Consider the following 20872-nt stretch of genomic DNA (forward strand, 5'->3'; position numbering starts at 1 on the left):
TTTATTTAAAAAAAAATTTAAAAAGCAGTTCCCTTGTAGTGTTTGTAACCCAAACATTGCAGCATTGGCTTAGCACATGAGAACCTGAAGATGAAATTGCCTATGAAGTGGCTCTAAGGATAAATCTTTGTATTGAGATGGATGTGAGTATCCAAATGACAGGAGGTAATGTTGGTGAGGGAATGACTCATGTTAAGCCTCTTAGCATGCCTAGTTTGAAGACAATGGGCATTGCAGATGGTTGGCTTTTCTGAAAATCAGACCACTTATTTGGGTGTCTAAACATGGATTTGGGTGTGTGACATTCAACAGTCAATTCTGAATGTTTTGGCCCAAATGTCCCTTTTGTTGAAGAGCTCTGTACACACAGACAGGTTCTCTCTGTCTTCCTTTTCTTATGAATAATAATTTCTGAGCATTTTAGCTTCATATTTGCTATCATCTGCAACAGACCTTTTGTTAACTTATTTGTATTGTCTATATAGCAGCAGCTGAAGGACAAAGGAAAAATGTAAGTCCAGCGAGCCACGGTTTACAAAAGTGACTGTTGATCCTGAGTGTCTCAATGACACTTTTAAAGGTCTCTCATTTTCAAAGTGGGTGCTCACAACTGTTTGAAAATTGGGCTCTTCTGAGACAAGTTGGGACTCAAACTGAGATGCCATGATCAATCGCTTTTGGAAATCTTGACCGAATGAGGAACGCTCTTCTACTTTCACTAAATTTGTTAAAGATCTTGCATTGACTAGCTTTTGGGAGCCTGTCAAAACATTTCTATAACAGTGTAAATCTGCATTATGAAAGGTTTCCGCAGGTAGAACTATAGTTCTTACTTTTAGACTTTTTTTTTAAAAGTAAACAAAAATTCAGTTAAAAATCCTGTGCTCCTTGTCAATCATTATTATAGGTCTGTTAGACTTTGTCCCAGATTACCTATGTATCTGTTAGGCATTTGGAACAGTCAGGTGCCTCAGTGTTATTGCAGAGTCAGCTCTCTTGCGTCACATATGAGTTCTGCTGTCAATTTTAAAGCGAAGTGAGGTCCCCGGGGAAGATGCATTGTCAATATTTGCTTTATTCCAATGGAATTGCCTCTACTGGCAAGAACTAGATTAATTGCCTCCTGCAGGGCTGAGTCAAACACTTTGTTTGCAGATGGAGAAACAGACAAATATTTTGTTTAAAAACCTGCTTTTCTGCTAATCGTAACTTTCTTCACCTTTAAACATTCTTCTATTTAAATATCTTTGAAAAGAACAGTAGGTTCTCAGTAACTGGCCTGCTGCCAATCACACTGGGGGGGACCCTCCCTGCTGTGGAGTCAGAATGGGCACCTCAGTTGAGCGGACATCTTTTGATCAAGCCTGAAGCTTTGTTTAAAGGGTTTGGATAAGGATCCCCATCGCTGCCCACAACTTCCAGCGTGGTTGCAACTGTGGGCCTCCAACAAGGGCCTTAGCTCCTTCCTTTCAGCCCTTACTTGGCTGTCCAGCAATGGACAAGGGGGAAAAAAAATCACAGAATGTAGAAGTAACATGGGGGAAGCGCCAGCCTTTGTCCTGTGGTAACCGTGATAACCAGAAGTACAGCAGCACAGGAGTAAGCACATCTTGGGGCGTGGATTACAAATACGTAGCTTTAGTTAACCTCACAGCAGCAGGAAGGAAAGGGATATACAGACAGATTTACATCCTTTAACACCCCCCACTTGCGCCTTCCCCCCCCCCCCACCAATATTTCTTTACAAAACATTTTCTAAAACTATGCACAAAACCCAAGGATGAGTAGCCAATGTCTAACAGGGGTGATTCTGGATAACACTTGGATAGGGACAATCCTGCTTTGGCTCTCCAAAGCCTCCCCAGTGTCTTGAAGACCCTGTGTTCAAACCCAGCAAGCTCTGAGGACCTCTCTTCTTGGGCTGCTTACAGCAAATTCAAACTGTTCCTGCTCAGAGTGCACAGTATTTCAAGGCAGCTGCACTCAGACTGTGGCCCAGCGGAGGTCACGTGGTGTTTGCTGCTTGTTATAGGCATCTAGAATCTTCATTGCAAAGAAAATTGGAGACCCCTATTAGAGCAGCCAGGGCTACTGATCTATAGTTGGAGGAGAAGCAGGAATCGTGGCTGGGACCATAGCTGCTAGCCCCCAGTGGAAGCTGCCAAAGGGACCAGAGTTGCCTGCATGTCTACGTCCAAGGATGTTCAAGTCCATAGTGATTAACTATGATTATAAAATGCCTAGCACAATGGAGTCTTAATCCTGGTTGGGGCTTTTGGGTGGTACTCTTAAAATGCAGGATCAATCCTGGAACAGAATGCTGTTTTAATAAGGCTAAAGTGGTTGTTGGCATCAACCAGTTTCTAGTTTTAAGGAGTGGATATATTCACTGAGTTTCCCTTCTAACTGTGATGTGCCTCTTCAGTTTTAACTTGGTGTGTGAGGACTCCTGGAAGGTGGATCTCTCTCAGTCCTGTGTGAATGCTGGCTTTTTGTTTTGTTTTGTTTTGTTTTTTGGATCGGTATACATCTGCTACATAGCAGACACGTATGTGTGGGATATTAAAACATAGCTGATATCCCATTAGTTGTCGTTGTCCAATGGTGAAGTATTTTTATTTAAAGTGGTTTGCTGCACACAATTTTTTTTAAAATGACACTATATTTTGTGGCACAACCAAAAGTAATAGGTTCCTTTTTAGTAGATCATTTTGATTTATTGTTTAAAAGAATTAACTTGTATCTTTTTGGTTTCACTCTTTTCTTTTTATGAGCACTTGGGTCATGAAGAGTTGTCTGCCTGGAGTGGGGATTAGGGGGATAGTTTTGTTTTCTTCCTTTGTCTATTTTTGTGAATTTTATTTGACATGAGTAAATGGAGTGAGAGTTCCAGTGCTTTTAGAGTGGTGTGTGTGGAGTCTGGTGATGGTGTACAGCAACTCCTCTCTTAACATCATCCCGGTTAATGTTGTTTCGTTGTTATGCTGCTGATCAGTTGGAGAACATGCTCGTTTAAAGTTGCGCAATGCTCCCTTATAACGTTGTTTGGCAGCCGCCTGCTTTGTCCACAGCTTTCAGGAAGAGCAGCCTGTTGGAGCTAGCTGGTGGGGGCTTGGAACCAGGGTGGGCCAGCAGCCCCCGATCAGCTCCCCTAAGTTCCCTGCGCGGCAGCCACCCAGCAGGCTATCAATTGCTGGGCAGTTCAGGTGTCCCTCCCCGCACTGCCATGTGCTGTTCCTGCCCTCTGCCTTGGAGCTGCTTCCAGGAGCCTTCTGCTTGCTGTGGGGGAGGGGAAAGAGGGATGCTGATGTCAGGGTGTACCCCCCCCCCCCACTCCTGTACCTCATTTCCACAGAACTTGCGGGGGGGGGAGGGGGAAACACGACAGTGCTCAGGCGGGAGGGAGTTTGCTGGCAGCAGCTGCTGTCTCAACTTGCTGATGTACTTAAAAAGGCAGTGTACTTAGAGTGGGGTCAGCATATTTAAAGGCGCAATGTGCGTCTCTCACACACGGTGTGTGTCTGTCTCTCTCTCTCGCATGCACACTGTGTATATGTCTGTCTGTCTGCCATGCTGTGTCTACCCTCCCTCCACTTGTACTTCCTTGTAGAGTGTGAGGCTACATTAACAACTATGTGTTAACCCTTGAGGGCTCAGCCGAGTGCTAGTTCATCATTTAGCAGTAAGGCATTCCCTGGGAAATATCCCACCCTCTGACTTCACCCTCAGCCAAGCTTCACAATCATCATTGCTGTGTACAGTACTAAATTGTTCGTTTAAAACTTGTACTCTGTGTGTGTGTGTGTGTGTGTGCGCGCACACACACACTAATGTAAATGGGGGAGGTTGGGTTCAGGGAAAAAATTTTTTTTCCTGGAACCTAACCTTCCCTATTTACATTAATTCTTATGGGGAAATTGGATTCACTTTACATCATTTTGCTTAAAGTAGTATTTTTCAGTAACAGAACTACAACGTTAAACAAGGAGTTACTGTAGCTGGAAAATCGCTCCTCATGAGGAAGAAATTGACTGGGCAAGTGGTACACATGTTCTTATTGCAAGGTTTTCATATTATTTATTGTTTTATCATGAGTGTGTTCATCTCCAGTAAAATCAAGCTACTGCCAAGACTCCTCCTCCAACTTCATCTTGCAGCATGGCAAACTGTTCTTTTCTTGAAAAGCAGAAAGTAATGTCACTGTGTTCAATTGAAGTACTGTCTCTGCAGCCTTGGTTCAGTGTGGATGCACCATTTTGTTTTCTGTATGGCAGTGTCTGCTTACTTATCTGCTTGTTACAGGTGTCTGCCTGATCTCCAAGGTGGCTGATATCTCAGAAGCAGAATGACAAGGCCATGAAGATTGTGAACTATATTGCCAAAAAGAATGGGAAAAAGCTGCCTGCCCATTTTCAGGTGAGCTTGAGGTTTTATGCTTGTAGGTGAACATCAGAAAAGTTATTTCTATAATGCTTTCCACCTGAGGAATTCTACATGCTGGTAAATATCAAAGTTAACCGCACAGTCCCAGCTGGATAACTATTATTCCCATTGTACATATGAGGAAGCTGGTGCAAGGAGAGATTCGGACCCTTGCCCCAGGTCATGCGGGAGGTTGGAAACAAGGCCAGGAATAGACCCCAGGTGTCAGTGCTGTGTCAAGGTTCTTATTTATTCCAGAGCTGAAACATTTTGCATTGCAGTGCTGCTGACTCGTGACCCTGTTCAGCTAAGACTAAAGAAAAAGGAAATTATTTAGAATTACGCTGGAGATCCTGGAGAAATTACTTAGAAATGCCAGATCAAAAAGATAAGGAATGACTAAAACTGTTGAAGTTAAAGAATTCCCTCATTATCATTGTGATCCTTCTCCTCCATATTCCATGCAATAATCACAATGGAATGGTGCATTTCTTAGGAAGCTCTTACTTATTGTATTAAGTAACATGTCCAGTACATCACAAGCCCCTCCCTTCCTGTTTGCTTTAACATGATAAATTTCTGTCACCTGGTTTAGCTCTTAATTAACAATGCACTGGTTCTTCTGTAGAATATTAACCTTGAAGAGGAAGGTGGGGAAAAGCTGAGTCCTTCATTCATGGACCTTGTCAGGACACCTCAGATGCGGAAACACACATTCATTTTGATGTACGACTGGTAACTTTTAATTTTTTTTTTAATTTTAAGACTTTTTATTACAAAGCATTAAAGTTCCAGTTTTGTCTTGCCCCCATTTTCTGCACTCAGAACTCAGTTTTTTCATGCTCCAGACTTTCTTCCTCCTTTGTCCTCCTGTACAGATAGGGAGGTTTCTCGGTTACTCTCAGTCCTGTCAGGGGAGATCATTGGAATAGTATGAGCTAGAGTTCTTAACTGTGGTTTTAGTTTCGCTCCATTGCCATGATGACTCATGTGTCTGGTCACCAATGGATGAATTATGGGGCCACACGAGGACTTCTCTACACATAGAGAAGTTAAACTTGTTCCCCACTCCATCAATTTAAGAGCTCGTTACATCTATGTAGACAAGTGCTTCAGTCAACTGTAAGGAGGCAAAAACTGGTATCAGTTACCCCAAAATTTGATAGGGGGAAGAACTGAGGTAGCCTAAAATGGTGCAAGCTCAATCAGTTGAGTAACTGTTGGCTCAATGCACTGGCACAACTGGCTCAATATCAGGTCTGATAATTGCATCCTTGTCCTTAGTGTGACCCCGCCCCCACAGTATCTGCCGTACCCAGAAATGTCTCCCTATCCCAGGCCTGACTTTAGCCAGGGAATAGGGAGATATTGGGGAAAGTGTGATGGAGGGGGTTGCTGAGAAGTGGGAGGTAACTGAGGAATACCGTGCGGGAGGGGTCCCTGATCTGAGGACTGAGGTTCACTGGCTGAAGGAGCCATCTCACCGGAATCAACGTAAAGCAGCTGCGGTGTGGACACTTTCATTTGATGGTGGAACTATTGATGTAAAGCAATCTGTTTGCAATACTGATTTCTCTAGTATAGACAAAGCCAAAGTGACTCCGTCAGCTTTGCCTGCACTCAGGAATAGCTCATAGTCACCAATCGGCTTCTATGAATCTCTGTAGATCTGCTGGTGCTGACCCCTAAGCATAGACAAGAGCAGCAGAAATTTGCACCAATTGCACTAACAGAGATCTGTGCTATTAACAAGGTTGGGCAAGGCCTATGGGGAGTCATTTTGGCCTTGTGTACAGTAGAGAAATCACTCCGTGATAGAGCCATTAGTTCTTATATCCAGTTTGTTCAACCAGTGAGTGAGTGAGCAGGGTTTATATTAGCAAAAGCAACCAAAGGGGAGGAAGAAGTGTAAAACCAGGTAGAAGAGGCCATCTTTTTGATTGCACCTTTTTTATTCTCTCCTTTTGTAGACTCTTCTGCCAAACTAACAATGTGTAACAGCACCACATATCTAACCCCTAGAACTGGACCAGAGTTTGTCATTTGCTTAGATTGCAAGTTCCTCTGGGCAAGAACTGTGTGTTTTCTGTGTCTAATACAACCCCAACCTCAATGTTGCCACATCACAAATAATAACCATATGCCACCATGGATGATTACAAAAATCCGTGTTGCCATGACAGAATTTCCTAGTCTTAGAGCTTGTTTATGTGGTGCACTCCTGGGCAGCAAGCCACTACTACGGCGCAACTGTGCAGTGCACCAGCTTTCCATGCAGTAACTTGTCACGTGGATGCTGCTACAGTGCAGTGAAAGACTTGCACTAAGCCACGCTCCCGGCCTTTCAGCGCACTGTAGTAGTTCCCCGTGGGACGTTATTGCATGGCAAGCTGGTGTGCTGTAGATTCACACCCTGGGTCTCCACCCAGTAACTTGCCATGTGGAGAAGCTCTTAGCGTCTTCCTTATATGAAACAATTGCAGGTAAATTTATTTCTTGAGGAAAGATGAGAATGTTAATACAAGCATTTGACGAGGGGAATTTGCCTACCTTCTGAACTCACTCCCCAGTTGCATGGTCAATTTGCTCTTAACTAAGAGCTCTTTTCAACCTTCTGAGCCGTTAAGAGGAGGTATTTAGAAAATGCATTGCTTGTCCAACTGCCCATCTGAGTCTCCATTATGTCTGATGGTGAGGATGCAGAGGGCAGAATGGGCACTTGACAAAGGACTATTCCTTCAGTGGTCATAAGTCCATAATTGTAACTCAGAGCTAGAAGTATGAGAAGGCTGAAAGCTTTTTTTAGCCTGAGTCTATGATACTATTGATATTTCCTACCCGATTTTATATTCAACGCTCGGTTCTTGAACTACTGTATTATTTTATGGGCTGTAAACTCTACCTCTAGTTTCTGCTTTCCAGCATTAATCTCTACTGTTCTTCACTCAGGCTCTCAGGCTTTCATCTACACTGTTGAGTAAATTAGAGCTGAAGTGGGTTTTGTTGACCTAATTGTGGTTCAGAAGGTTTGTGTATGTGTGCTCCAAGAGGAAACGGGTCTCTGTTCTTTGACTAAATCTCTTAAGAAGCTTGGGCTCTGTTCTCTGCCTAGGTTGACCATTGCTCTTCTGTACTAGGGGCTCATCATGCACATGGCAATGGCTGGTGGGGACATGTATCTGGATTTCTTCTATTCTGCCCTTGTTGAATTTCCAACTGCCTTCATTATCATTCTCACAATCAATCACATTGGCCATCGCTATCATTGGGCTGTGGCAACTTTGGTGGCAGGCGCTGCCTGTCTCATTATGGCTTTAATCCCTGAAGGTGAGTTGTCAGAGGTTTCAGTAGTTTACCTTCTCAGTGTTTCCTCTTGGGGACCTCATTAATCTGTCTCGCTATAGTCTAGATTTGAAAGTTTTTGCAAAAGCATGTCTGTGATTGTAGCTATGTACCTGACAGGTGCTGGAGACTTTTCTCGCACCCCCAGCCCTCCGCACCGCAGAATTGAGATGGAGTAAATGAAAGTCTACATTTTTGCAGACATCTGAATTAATAGGAAATATCTTGGGGAAATAGGGTACCATACGATAACTTTGCAAATCACATTTAACAATAACTCACGTGGTACTGATTGTTTTAATCTGCTGCTTTATACAATTAATAGCAGTTCTTTCGAACTAATAAAATTAAAGTAATACAGGATTATTGGATTCTAAAATTAACATTGTTTCATTAGATAACCCCATCCTACCCAATGACCGTTGTCCCAAAAAGCCTCCAGAAAACATTGTAAGTGAAATAACTGTTTTCTTTGCAGATATTCACTGGCTAAAAGTGACTGTAGGTTGCATTGGGAGAATGGGAATTGCAATGTCTATTGAAATGGTTTGCTTTGTAAACACTGAACTGTACCCAATGTTTTTGAGGTGAGTGCATTTTCTGGGGACAGCATGATGTGAAAGGCAGCTGTTGAAACTGACAGATATGTTGTATTTTATACTGACTTAACAATTAGTACAGAAATGCTCCAGAATTATAGATGTATTGATGTCTAAAGAACATTATGCAAATGGATCACGTAGAAAATTGAATAAAAGACAAGTTAATGCAGGAATAGAACATGCAACTTCTCCCTATACAATGCGCTGCCAATGAAACGTTGGTGGATTGGGGCACCTTTTGGTCTTAAAGGGAAGTGATGAATTTTCCATCCCTTGAAGTCTTCAAGTCAAGACTGGATGCATTTCTGGAGATATTCTTTAGCCAAACACAAGTTACTTGGCTCAGTACAGGGGTTACTGCATGAAATTTAAGAGCCAGTGATATACAGAGTAGATGATCTTATGATCCCATCTGGCCTTAAACTCTATGAAACTTAATCTACCACGAACGCTGGCTTTGGATAGCAGTTTTATAAGAGGATTTTAGGTACATGCATTCATCACCTTAAAAAAAAAAAGACCCTGAAAGAATCTAAATTTAGCCCATATTATGTAGAAACTGCTAGATTCCTATACGCTCATTTGAAACCTGTATAAAGATCATTCTGCCTATAAGCTCTACTTAGGAAGCTACTGAAGGCTTTTTTTGTTTGTTTGTTATGGATCTACATTAGGCGGACCTTTGAACATCTCTCTACATTGACAGTTATTTAAAATAATGTAGCTAATATTTTCAAAGTTCTGTTCTATCTGGTGGCAGGTTCTAATTGGACACGCTGAGCCTGATTCTCTACTACCTTGAAGTTTATTATTAATCATGTTTATTACAGTAGTGTTTAAGGGCCAATGAAGAGTAGGGCCCCAGTGTGCTAGGCACTGTACAGAGTAGTAGATGGTCCCTGCCCTGAAAAGTTTACCATCTAAACAGAAGATAGAAATGGTGGGTGGGAGAGGTAACTTCATGATATTTTTATGGGGGTGGGAATCGGCTAAATGAGAAGGGAAGTGGGGAAGGGAGGGCAGAACAGATTGGAAGAGAGTAAAGAGGGGCTGGTGTGGGGTGAAACTGAGACAGACAGTGAGGGATGAGGAGGGTTGGTGTAGCCAGCCAGTCAGCACAAGGCAGAGAGAGCCCACACAAAACTGAAGAAAATTCTCTGAATCTCAGGGAATCACTTACTCACACTTATGCAAAAGAGGTGTAAACCTTCCCATGGCTATTTGGTAGGACTATAGTCTTATGTTACACAGGTGTGAATGACTTCATGAGGAGCAAGGCAGGAGAGAATCAGGACTTGTGATTCTATTTTGGTATTTTATTATGGTTAGGCTGCTGAGACCACGGCCTATCATACTGACCAATAGTCTCATTGTTTCCTTGTACTCCCCATCTGTTGTCTCATGCTTAGATTGTAAGCTCTTTGGGACAGGGACGTTTGTTCTGTTTGCACAGTGTCTAGTGCAAAGGAGTCCAGGTTCATGCCTGGGCTTTGAGTCACTGCAGTAATGCAAATAATTAATCATCACAATTTTATGGCAAATGTATTCTGTTCCAGCTATAGAACTTTTTCAGACCAATATAATGCAATAACTGTTTTGCTGTTCAATCAGGAACCTTGATGTAATGGTCTGCTCTTCCTTGTGTGATGTTGGTGGGATACTAGCCCCATTCATTGTCTACAGGCTGGCAGAGATCTGGCATGAGCTGCCACTTATAGTTTTTGGTAAGTATTTTCTTAGCTTCTTGTGGAGTGTTCCTCAGGTGTATTAACCATGTCTCAGTTATCATGACAAACAAATCTGAGAAACTGATTCCAAATCTAGGAGAGAATATTTTTCCCTTCACAAAACCTTCAAATCATAATAAACGAATAGTTCACTTCTGAGTTGTGTATGTAGTCAGTCTGCTTCCATATATATTTATGGTTTCTTATGTGCTTTTTTTTTTTAAAAGCTGCAAACTAACTAATGTTGCTTTGACAAGTTGAAGAGGATTGTGAAATTTACCAAAATTCAGATCACATGTCAATTTGTTGACAGTATTCATTTGAGTCATTTTCTCACTTCTGTGGTTTGGTCTCTGTGTTGAGACAAGATGTTGTCATTTCAAATGGTGCCAGTCTGGTATATTTTATGGATTATTAAGGATGTTGCATACTTCAGTCTTGTCAATATTCTCTTTTTTGATTGGACAACCATGTAATAATTAAAAAAAAAAAGGCTATAGACTAGTAAGCAGCCTTCTTCAAAACAAGCTGAAATTTCCTGGATATTAGTGAATCTAAACTTCAGGCCAGGTACTGCAAAATCTCAGTCTTTGGACTAGTGCATTATCGCCAGAAGTCTGTCTTTTGACGGCAATACATTATTTTTAATAAAGATCATATTTATATTATTTACAAGGGACTTAATACATGCATTTTTAGAATGGGTCTTATGAAAGTTGGTAACCAGGAATTTAGTGAGTAAGAGATTAACTGTAATTTTAAAAATCTTGTTCTCATGGTGACAGAGAAATCCAGTACATTTCATGTCGTACAACTATACCGACTATCATTCCTCAAACATGCCTTTCCAACTTGATATATACCATTACAGTACGTAGCTTACAATTAAACTTTACTATCTATAATTATCTCAGTAATGCCGCAATGAGACCCCTGAAAAGCTGTGAACCTGCCTTGTGATAAATTCTATATACAATATATATATATAATATATATACACACGCACACACTCTCGCTATAAAGCAAAATTTGGCCCTTTATTTTTGTATGTTAAAAAACAAAATCTCTTCTACAAACTTTGTTGTTTTAATTAAATTCAGCAATTATTATTGCAGCCAGATGGCATCAAATGTATCCTATGATGCGAGTTGGGTTCTAACTTGGTCTTCTCGTGTGAGTTTAATTTGAAGCTGTGGTTGGTTTAATTGCTGGTGGATTGGTGGTGTTGCTGCCTGAAACCAAAGGGAAAATATTGCCTGAGACTACTGAAGCTGTAGAAAACTTGCATAGGTGAGTCAGGTGGCACATTCAGATTGTTCGAGCTGTTCATGTTTTGAAAAAGAAAAGACTAACAGAAAAAGCTACAATGTAAATGTACATCCAGTGGTTGTCATTGAAATCATCGTGGTATCTGTGGAGTAGTTACTGCAGTATACTTCTGAGTTTTAGGGATATGAATGCTATGTAGACAATGACAAAGCTCATTTTGCATTCAGAAGGTAATTGTAGTGTATAATGGTGACCACTTGATCCCTGGTGTTTAATGGCCTTATGAAAAATGTTCAATTTTGACATCTCCAGCAGGTGCATACATCCTGTCCCTCCTCCCAATACACCACAAAATCCCGTGAAATTATTATTTTGCAATTTTATTCCAATGGTGATTTTTCTTAGGACTGAGAAGAAAAACAGGTAGATTGACATTGTGTTCTCCAAAGAAAACTCTGTGTTGCTTCTGATAATTTCTTATTAAAGCTTATAACCATATTTGATGTTTATAAATACTGTAAATATTAAAATAGTGTGATCTATCTACATATGACTGATGGCAATATTGTGACCTGGAATTTGCATTATGTACCCTCTCACTGCCTGCAGTGGCTACCCTGATCATGGTAGCAGAACAGGAAGGAAAGCAGCATCCATGGGGATGTTGCATCCAAAACTGGTGCAAGTGGACAGGATGGAGAAGGGAGTGGGAGCCATGACTCTACACCTTGAATTTGCTGACTAGCGTAGTTATGCTGACATGCCAGGGGAAGGATGTTGTGCCAGGTATGGGTCTGGCACAGGGTATAGTAGGGGGAAATGGGTAGGCAGATTGTGACTCTGATAGTTTACTCAAAACCTTTTCCTGCCCAGAGCTATTTTTGGGTGGGTTGGCTGGCTACCTTCTATGCCTCTAGAGCACAGCTTGTTAATTTAGGAACCTTCCTGCTTCAGTTTGTTGCACTGGGAAAACTACTTGCCTGGAAACTGAGAAGAACAAACGTAGGCCATTAGTTGAACTTTGGATAGCAACATCAGCCTCTCAAACTCATTGTATGACGGACCAAATGCTGTTTGGGCAGGTGGGGGGAGGTTTTTCTTTATAAAATAATAGAATAAAAAAAGATGAGTCCTTGTTATCAGCCACTGAGTGCAGTAATGTCAGGCAGCAATGTTTGTTGAGAGGGATAGCAAACACTGGAAATAGACAGCTCATTTTCACAACGTCAGAAGTCAATGACCAGAAGTGCATATGAGGTTAGATGACCTTTGAACCCATGATGACATCTTAAAAATCCAATTAAATTTACTATATATGACACCTATATGAAGTAACACATAGTATGTGGTAAAACTAATATTTGCCGTTTAGCCTATAAGCTATGCAATGCGCTATGTTATTGCTGAATATGTCTCTTCAGATAGGCAAAGTACCTTAGCAAATTAGCTAAGCACATGCCTAATGTTAAGTACATGAGTAGTCACATTGCAATCGATGGGGCTACACACAGGCTAAAAGTTTAAGCTTATGCTTGTGTACCTTTAGATAAAGCATTAAGTCAACAGTTGTTGTTATATGTTCAAGCACATACTACCAAGAACAAAACATTTGCAGGATACTCATCCCAAGTGAATTACAAACTGATGTTGAAGTTGAATTAGCATATTGGCTGTTGGGTAAAATTTTCAAGTGTCTAAGCGATTTAGGAGCGTAAGACCCATTTTCAAAAGTGACGTAGGCCCTTAAGATCCTAATTCCAATTAGTCTTACTCCAAAGTGCCTAAATCACTTTTGAAAATAGGATGAAGACATTCTGAAAATGTTACCATTTTATTTAGCTGGTCACTAGTGTTCTGTGTTCCTGGTTATACTTTGTTTCTGGATATTGCATGCTCTTTTCTCACTTCATCATTGTTTTGATTCCCTTTTTGTTTTTGCTTCATCTTTTCAGGCAAGAAAATCCTAGGGAGAAAATTATCTACCTCCACGTGCAAACACAGGAAGTTGCACACTAGGGTGACTAGACAGCAAATGTGAAAAATTGGCACGGGGTGGGGAGTAATAGGAGCCTATATAAGAAAAAGACCCAAAAATCAGGACTGTCCCTATAAAATTGGGACATCTGGTCACCCTAATGCATGCTCCAAATGTGATCTGTCTTTGGCATAATAATACAAAAAGAGTTTGTAAATAACACACACTTTAGAACCTTGCTTCCTTTTATGCACCTCTAATCCCTAATATTTAAGATTTTTTTTCTGTTTCATTGTCCAAAAGGCACAGCAAGCTACCAAGTACCTTCTTCCATCTTACCATATTATGGTGTATTTACATTTTAGGACAGTAGTTTTGAAACTTGGTTGTTAATCACATAGAGTACACACATATCTATTCAGATACTTGCACTACCATCATCCCTGTAGTATTTGAGTACTTATTAATACATAGATTACTTTAGGGTATCTCTACACTGCAATGAAACCCAAGGGTTAGTAGAACTTGCATCAGCTGACCCATGTTAGAGAACTATGTGCTTGAAAGTCTACACTGGTTGATTATTAATCCTACATTAAGAATTTTCTGGGGTTGAATCTGGGCTCTGGCATGAACACTGCAGCACGCTGACTCAAGTCAAACAACCATACCCCAAAGTCCCTAGTGCCCTCCTGAAATGTGCCCACTCTTGTCCTTTGCCTATGATGCACTGTGGGCAAACTTTACTGCCTACCCTGCATGCTACAGAAAGTTTGAACGGCTCATCAACGCAGCCTGCCCAGCAGTCATTTTGATCTTTGTGCTCCCAGCTACTGGAGTCAGCAAGATGGAGGAGGTGGCTTTTGACAAGTTTCTCCTTTTGCCTTCGTTCCTGTGTTGGGAAACGGGCAGAGCTTTCGTGAGGTGCTGGTGGATATTTCAGCGGTGTTTTCTGACCCACCAAAGGTACCTGATGGATTTCATGATGGAGCAGGAGGAGGCAGAAGAAGAAGAAGAGTACCCTGGCTTGGCAGACCTGCAGTGGCAAATGTTCCTCAGTACAATCGGCATAACTGTTGATGCCCCCTACATATACTGGTGCTTTTGAGACAGGGCCACAAGCACAGCCTAGTGGGATCACATCTTTATGCAGACCTGGAATGACAGCAGTGGGTCTGGCTTGCTCCTACCCTCCAGTGTAGATGAGGGCACCCTTGCTGGTCCAGAAGTAGGTTGCTATAATCATCTGGAAGCTGGCTACCCCAGACTGCTACAGGTCTGTTGCCAACCGTTTTGATGTTGGAAAGATGACTGAGTAAAGTGCCTCAGAATCACCACCACCAATCAGGTGTGTGGTTTGCTCCAAGGTGGCAGGCACTAAAGATATCCGGAGGTAACTGCTGGCTTGAGAGAATGGAGGTTTCTAACTGCACTGAGGCTATTGACTGACCACTATCCAAGGCCCCCACAACTCCAGTCCAGTTTAGATTTCTGGTCTCAATTCTCACTACATCCCTTTGGAAGCCCCCATTAATTTCCTCTTCCCATTCTAGTCTCCCTGTTGGTCACTCCTTATTCATAGTTTTTCCTTCTCATTCCATCTGCACAGCAACTGCCTTCTCCATAAGACTGATAGTCACTAGAAGTGAACCATTCAGACACCTCTCCAGTGTGTCCCATCATCACAGTGTCTGTCTTAGATTCCAAGCACTTTGGGGACAGGGATGGTTTTCATTTTGAATCTTGTAGACAGCCAGCACGCTGCTGGCACTAAACAATTTAATAACAACAATCCAGGTGAGAAGAGCTTGCAGCTGTGTCTGAAGATTGCTGCTAAACTCCTTCTGGGCCTGATGGAATTTGTGGTGTAACCTTGTCCCAGAGGAATTGGCAATCTATGCAGTACAATGAGCTTGTTCTTGGTTTAGATTTGACTGAACTGCAATTAATTTTGAGATGAGTTATGAACCCATCCAGAAGAGACCATGCCACCAACCTAACAAACCTTGTAACCCAGAAGTTTTCTAGTTTATCTAATGAGCACACATAGAAAAGCTGTGTGCAGCAAACAAAATGGAAAAGACATGCAATGAAAACAGTTGAGTCTGAGAGGAATAAATCACTGATTGTGAAGACCAAATGTAGAAATTCCATCCTGTATTTAAATGTCTGTAAATACAGTTGTGTTGTAATAAAAGCTGCATAGTACATGTTTGGCATGCCTAACTTCTTGGGGGTCACCTAGCAATTCTAAGGGTATTTATTTCCAGTGACAATTTCATAAAAAGAAAAGGAGTACTTGTGGCACCTTAGAGACTAACTAACAAATTTATTTGTTATGCTCAAATAAATTTGTTAGTCTCTAAGGTGCCACAAGTACTCCTTTTCTTTTTGCAAATACAGACTAACACGGCTGCTACTCTGAAACCTGACAATTTCATGAATGTGAAGGCAAAAGCATTTCCTGTAGTTCTGTGCTTACACCCACACAAATAATACATCTCCCCTTGGAATGTGGAAAGTCAATATCTGTAATTGCATGCAATACAAAACCTGTCCCAGTTACAAGTTGCTTTCCCAGCAAGCCTTTCCGGTCCAGGCTGGATTATGACAAAAATGACAGCTCTCATTAAGAATTCAGTGCATTTCTTTTGTGGCATTTTGGAATGTGACATAAACCATCTGAAATTCCCCTTTAAGTAAACAATGAATTCAGCGTCCTCTTCTTTAATTACACTTGGAACTAGGATCCTGTTGCAGATATGCTGATTACGTTGGAGCTCTGAGAAGAACTGGGCTAGTGGTGTGCAGAACATTTAAGTGTGTATGTCAGAGTATATAGTGTAGTTGTATCCATGTTGGGCCCAGGATATTAGAGACACAAGGTGGTTGAGGTAATATCTTTTACTGGACCAGCTTCTGTTGGTGAGAAAGACAAGCTTTCAAGCTTACACAGAGCTCTGAGAGACCTGAAGAAGAGCTCTGAGTAAGCTCGAAAGCTTGTCTCTCTCTCCAACAGAAGTTGGTCCAATAAAAGATATTACCTCACCCACCTTGTCTCTCCATGTCGTGGTATCACAGCCAATCCATTGGCTAAAGTGAGCACGAAGACATCTAGTAATTACTGGTGTCTTCAAGTTATCAGCAGTTCATAGAAATGAAGAGAAACTTTTCATAGTCCCCTATCTAGTCAAAACCATGACATAAGGACAGTGTCTGAGAGGGAGATAAGTTCTCATGTTTCCTGGCATAAGTAGCCTCTAATAAATGGGAGTTAGGAAGAAACTGCTTCGATAGGCCAGTTATTCCATAATTGCTACTGCAAGGTTTCTCCTACTTCCGTCTGCAACATCTGGTGCCAGCCAATGTCAGAGAGAGGATATTGGACTAGATGGATCACTGCCTGGATCCAGTCTGGCAATTCCTGCCTATAGAAGTAGTTTAATAATTGGAGTGACTATTTCATATATTGCATGCCCCTTAGCTTATATACAAGGTGTCAGATGTTTTTCAGTCAGGAAAAGGAATTTTAATGACCCTTTATGGATAAGAGATTACATCTGTAGAGAGGGAGTTTAGCAAAACAGTCTAATCAAGTGCAATTAGAAGAACAGTTATTGAACAATGTTAGACGTAAGAGTTTAATAATCTATTTAAAGCTTCTCGCCTCCAACATGTTTATAATCTTTTGAAAGGAGTGTGTTCAAAGGGCTGGGAGATAGGCCTGGAATGTGAGAAGGAATGGGAGTAATCAAAAGCCCTAAACTGCAGAAGAAAGTTATTGGAGTAGGATAATATTGGAGAGACCCACAGTGAATGTGGGTAGAGCTGGGTGGAGGAAAGTGGAGATGGCCGAAGGTCAGAGGCATGGAGATGGGTAAAGAAGAGAGCAGAATAAATGTGTGCTGCCTCATTCACTGCTTCGAACCTCCAGTTATAAGCCCACTTTTTTTTTTTGTTCAGCTAGACTAACTGAAAACTAGATGCACCTAGGAAGCATTTGAATCTGAACTGGTAAATCTCTTCATGCTGTATATTGAGTTGAAGCAGCCCTTCAGCTGTACTAGGAAGGCAATGGCTAAAATCCAGGTATTCTCCCCCCCATATCAGAATCCTGGACTTTTATCATAGCCAGTCCCAGGATTTGGGGAAACTGGGTGCAAGAGCAAGAAGGAGGACATATGAATCTCTGTAATCTCCTCCCCAGGTGCTGGCTCTGGTGTGAAGTCTTCTCTGGGTCGTCATCTAGCACTAGGGGGCAGCAGAGGCCAGGCCTCTTCATTTTCGCTCCTAAAGAAGAAGGCAGAACAATTTGTCCTCCCTGGACACTCAATTACAGACTTAAGTCATAATTATTCAACAAAAAAAATTAAACAGACTTCAACGAGAAACTGCAGAACTGGAATTAATTTGCAAGCTGGACACCATTAAATTAGGCTTGAATAAAGACTGGGAGTGGATGAGTCATTACACAAATTAAAAACTATTTCCCATGCTAATTTTTCCCCTACTGTTACTCACACCTTCTTGTCAACTGTTTGAAATGGGCCATCCTGATTATCACTACAAAAATATTTTTTCTCCTGCTGATACTAGCCCCCCTTAATCGATTATTCTCGTTAGAGTTGGTATGGCAACCCCCATTTTTTTCATGGTGTGTGTGTGTGTGTGTGTGTATATAATCTCTTCCTACTGATTTTCCACTGCATGCATCTGATGAAGTGGGCTTTAGCCCATGAAAGCTTATGCTCAAACAAATTTGTTAGTCTCTAAGGTGCCACAAGTACTCCTTGTTCCAATTTGTCTGTTCTCTAGGTTTTGATGCTGCCCTGTGGGTGACATGGGGAATGAAGAAGTGCTAGGCACCTTCCCTGGATCTCTTCTAGAAGCAGGGAATAAGCCAATCCAGACTCATCTGGATTCCCTCTCCTGAGACCGAACGCAAGGGAGATGTTCAGACTTAATTCACTGCAGATTTGGGAGTTTGAATTCTCTTGATTAGGCCCTCAGCTCCAAGGTAATGGAACATTTCAGCACATAAGGGAAGGCAAGCACACCTTGCCCACCTGTGCTGCACTGCAGGGAAATCCTGGAAACAAAATAAACCTAATTGTGAAATCCTGGTGTAATGCAGCATGGCTGTAAGGCTGTGTGATTGCATCTGTGGGCCAGCCCTTACAAAGAGTCCAACAACTCTGCAGATCCAAGAGCTGATGATTATCCTGGAGCTAAATGCTGGAGGCATTTGTCTAGTGATGTTGTATGTGGATATGAACTCACTGTGGCAGGAGAAGCAGGGTTTGATTGGTGGGCATGGCACGGATGATAGTCTTAAAAACAGTTATCTCCCATGTAGACAGGGACGCTCTGTCACAACATGGGGAATCTTCAGGTCTAGAGGCAGTTATATTACTAATGTGAACACTAGCAGCATGTATACTCCCCATCCTAAACCAACGTTAGATGGCTTCTAAAGACTCGCCTTGCATTTGTTTAAACTTCTGTTTGTTTTCTACAGGCGATGTTTTAAATCCTTTAACATGGATGTGCTGGGCGGGGGCCTCGCTTGCTCAAACTTTTTGATGAGATATTTCTCTAATAGCTCTTTTCCTGAAGAACAATAAGTTCCCACATACAGTGTGGGTGAAGAACAATGCTGATTTTATTTATTTATTTGGTCTGAGGCATCATCAGACCATTCTACACATCTCTTCCTTTGGGCCTGAATTGTGGCTCAGAGTTGGGAACGATCAGAAGGGAAACACAAAGCCACAGATTAAATCACATGTGAGATGATGGATGTGATCAGAACCATGTACAGGAGGAGAGCTACACTTGGCTTTACAGTACCAGGGTGTATGGGGGATCCTTGAGGCTCAGAAGCCCTACTGCTATGATTCCCTAACTTCTCAATATTTCAAAAATCTGGAGATCTTTTGTGGCCCATCTCTCTCCTAGTCCTGATATCCCCTGTGGTGCTTATAGAACAGGAGTATGTGAAACAGTAATATTAGGAAAGTAATGAGGCTAGATGAGCATGAACTTTCTTTAATGCAATGGCAGCGGCTTTTTGGTACCATCCGCCCATATCCATTTGGTGTCTGTCTCCTCTTCTGAAATGAATGCCTTTACAAAGGTCAGTAATGACTCACCAGGTGTACTGCAGCCCCTTCTCTGCTCTGTTCTCTCCACTTTACACTTTGGCGCCATGTATTCCTGTTGCCCTCCAAATTTTGTATCTCTGCATAGTTGATTCTGGTGGAATTTCTATCAATAAAGCCTTGAAGATACCATGCGGGACTCAGAGAGCTGTTTATTTTTGAAATAGTTGGCCTACAAATAACCTCTGGAAACCCCTAAGGCCATGTCTACACTAGGGAGCTTACAGCAGTACTGATGCAGCTTCACTGCTGTAAGATCACTCATGTAGCCACTCTATGCCGATGGGAGAGAGCTCTCCCATCGACATAATACAACCACCTCTACGAGCAGCAGTAGCTATGGCAGTGGCAGATTGCACACTGCCACTTATGCTGGTGAAATGTATGTTGCTCGGGGGAGGGGTGTGTGTTTTTTCACACATCTGAGCAACATAAATTTTGCCAATATAAGTGATAGTGTAGACATGGTCTAAGTGTCTTGGACTGAGCTACAGCTAGTAGCAATGATCAGTGGTGGAAGACAGATGTGTGTCACAGATGCAGCTCTGTGGATGATAACCAGTGGTCTGTTGACTTAAGGATGTGTAGCAAGTATTAGAGCAGAATAAAGAAATTATGACAATAGATGGTGTGTCATATAAATGTTCTGTTTTTAGTCTATTAATGTGTCATCAAAGGCTGGCCCTGGGAGAAGCAGCTCTTTAATTTAATTAGGTGCAACTTCTGTTGTTGAAACATGCAAGTAAATCACTTCTTTTTTGCGCTTTCTTTGTCTGTGGAAACAAAACAGAAAAGGCAATTGGGAGAATAAGGAAAAGAACAGGTGCTCTCGCAAGGAACGAAAGAATGATCAGCTAAAAAGATGCGTATCTTCTACTCTGATTAAATTTAAACAAAAAAACTAGTTTGTGGTTGGCAAATAAAAAAAACGAATCTCTGAATTCTTTTCCAGACACAAACAGAGGAACTAACCTGAAAAGGAATCAGTTTGTTCTAAGGCCCCCTTGTATTGTCTATGTCATAGCAAAATATGGGCCTTTTTTTATAAGAAACAACCAGGTGCTTTTCATTTAAAGGACTGTAAGCTTGCACTAAGATGTAAAGAATGTATTCAAACTTCCCAACTAGGCTACACATCTTTTCCCACACTCCCCTGTGACTGCTTTGGAGTACACATTGTATGCAATTAAATATGGATTGGCGGAGAAAACTGTTTTAACAGTGATTTGTGATCAAGCCAACAAAATGCAGGAAATGCCAACTGAGGACTGACATGCAGCACAAATGCTAGAGCTATCAATAGTGTGTTAGCCTTTACTTTCTGATTTTTCCTCTCCATTTTGCTGGTGTTACCACCAAACCATTTTGCTGGTG

The 20872-nt window shown here is 41.6% G+C and overlaps 1 protein-coding gene and 1 pseudogene across 2 annotated transcripts in view; one reads left to right on the forward strand and one right to left on the reverse strand.

Annotated features, from left to right (window-relative positions):
- The first annotated feature begins 4314 nt into the window (after window positions 1–4314).
- On the forward strand, window positions 4315–19630 carry LOC119852981 (annotated as a pseudogene).
- LOC119853395 (solute carrier family 22 member 2-like) overlaps window positions 16969–20872 on the reverse strand; it is a 29558-nt gene continuing 25654 nt past the window's right edge. Inside the window, exon 11 of one of the 2 annotated variants that reach the window (XM_043511245.1) lies at window positions 16969–17627. In XM_043511245.1, coding sequence (XP_043367180.1) covers window positions 17579–17627 — 49 coding nt within the window. In that variant the 3' untranslated portion in view covers window positions 16969–17578. Of the gene's footprint in view, window positions 17628–18998; window positions 20272–20872 lie in introns of those variants that run through there. The other variant, XM_043511244.1, reaches the window with a different exon arrangement.

The sequence above is a fragment of the Dermochelys coriacea genome, chromosome 3, assembly GCF_009764565.3.
Source record: "Dermochelys coriacea isolate rDerCor1 chromosome 3, rDerCor1.pri.v4, whole genome shotgun sequence".
Classification (NCBI taxonomy): domain Eukaryota; kingdom Metazoa; phylum Chordata; order Testudines; family Dermochelyidae; genus Dermochelys; species Dermochelys coriacea.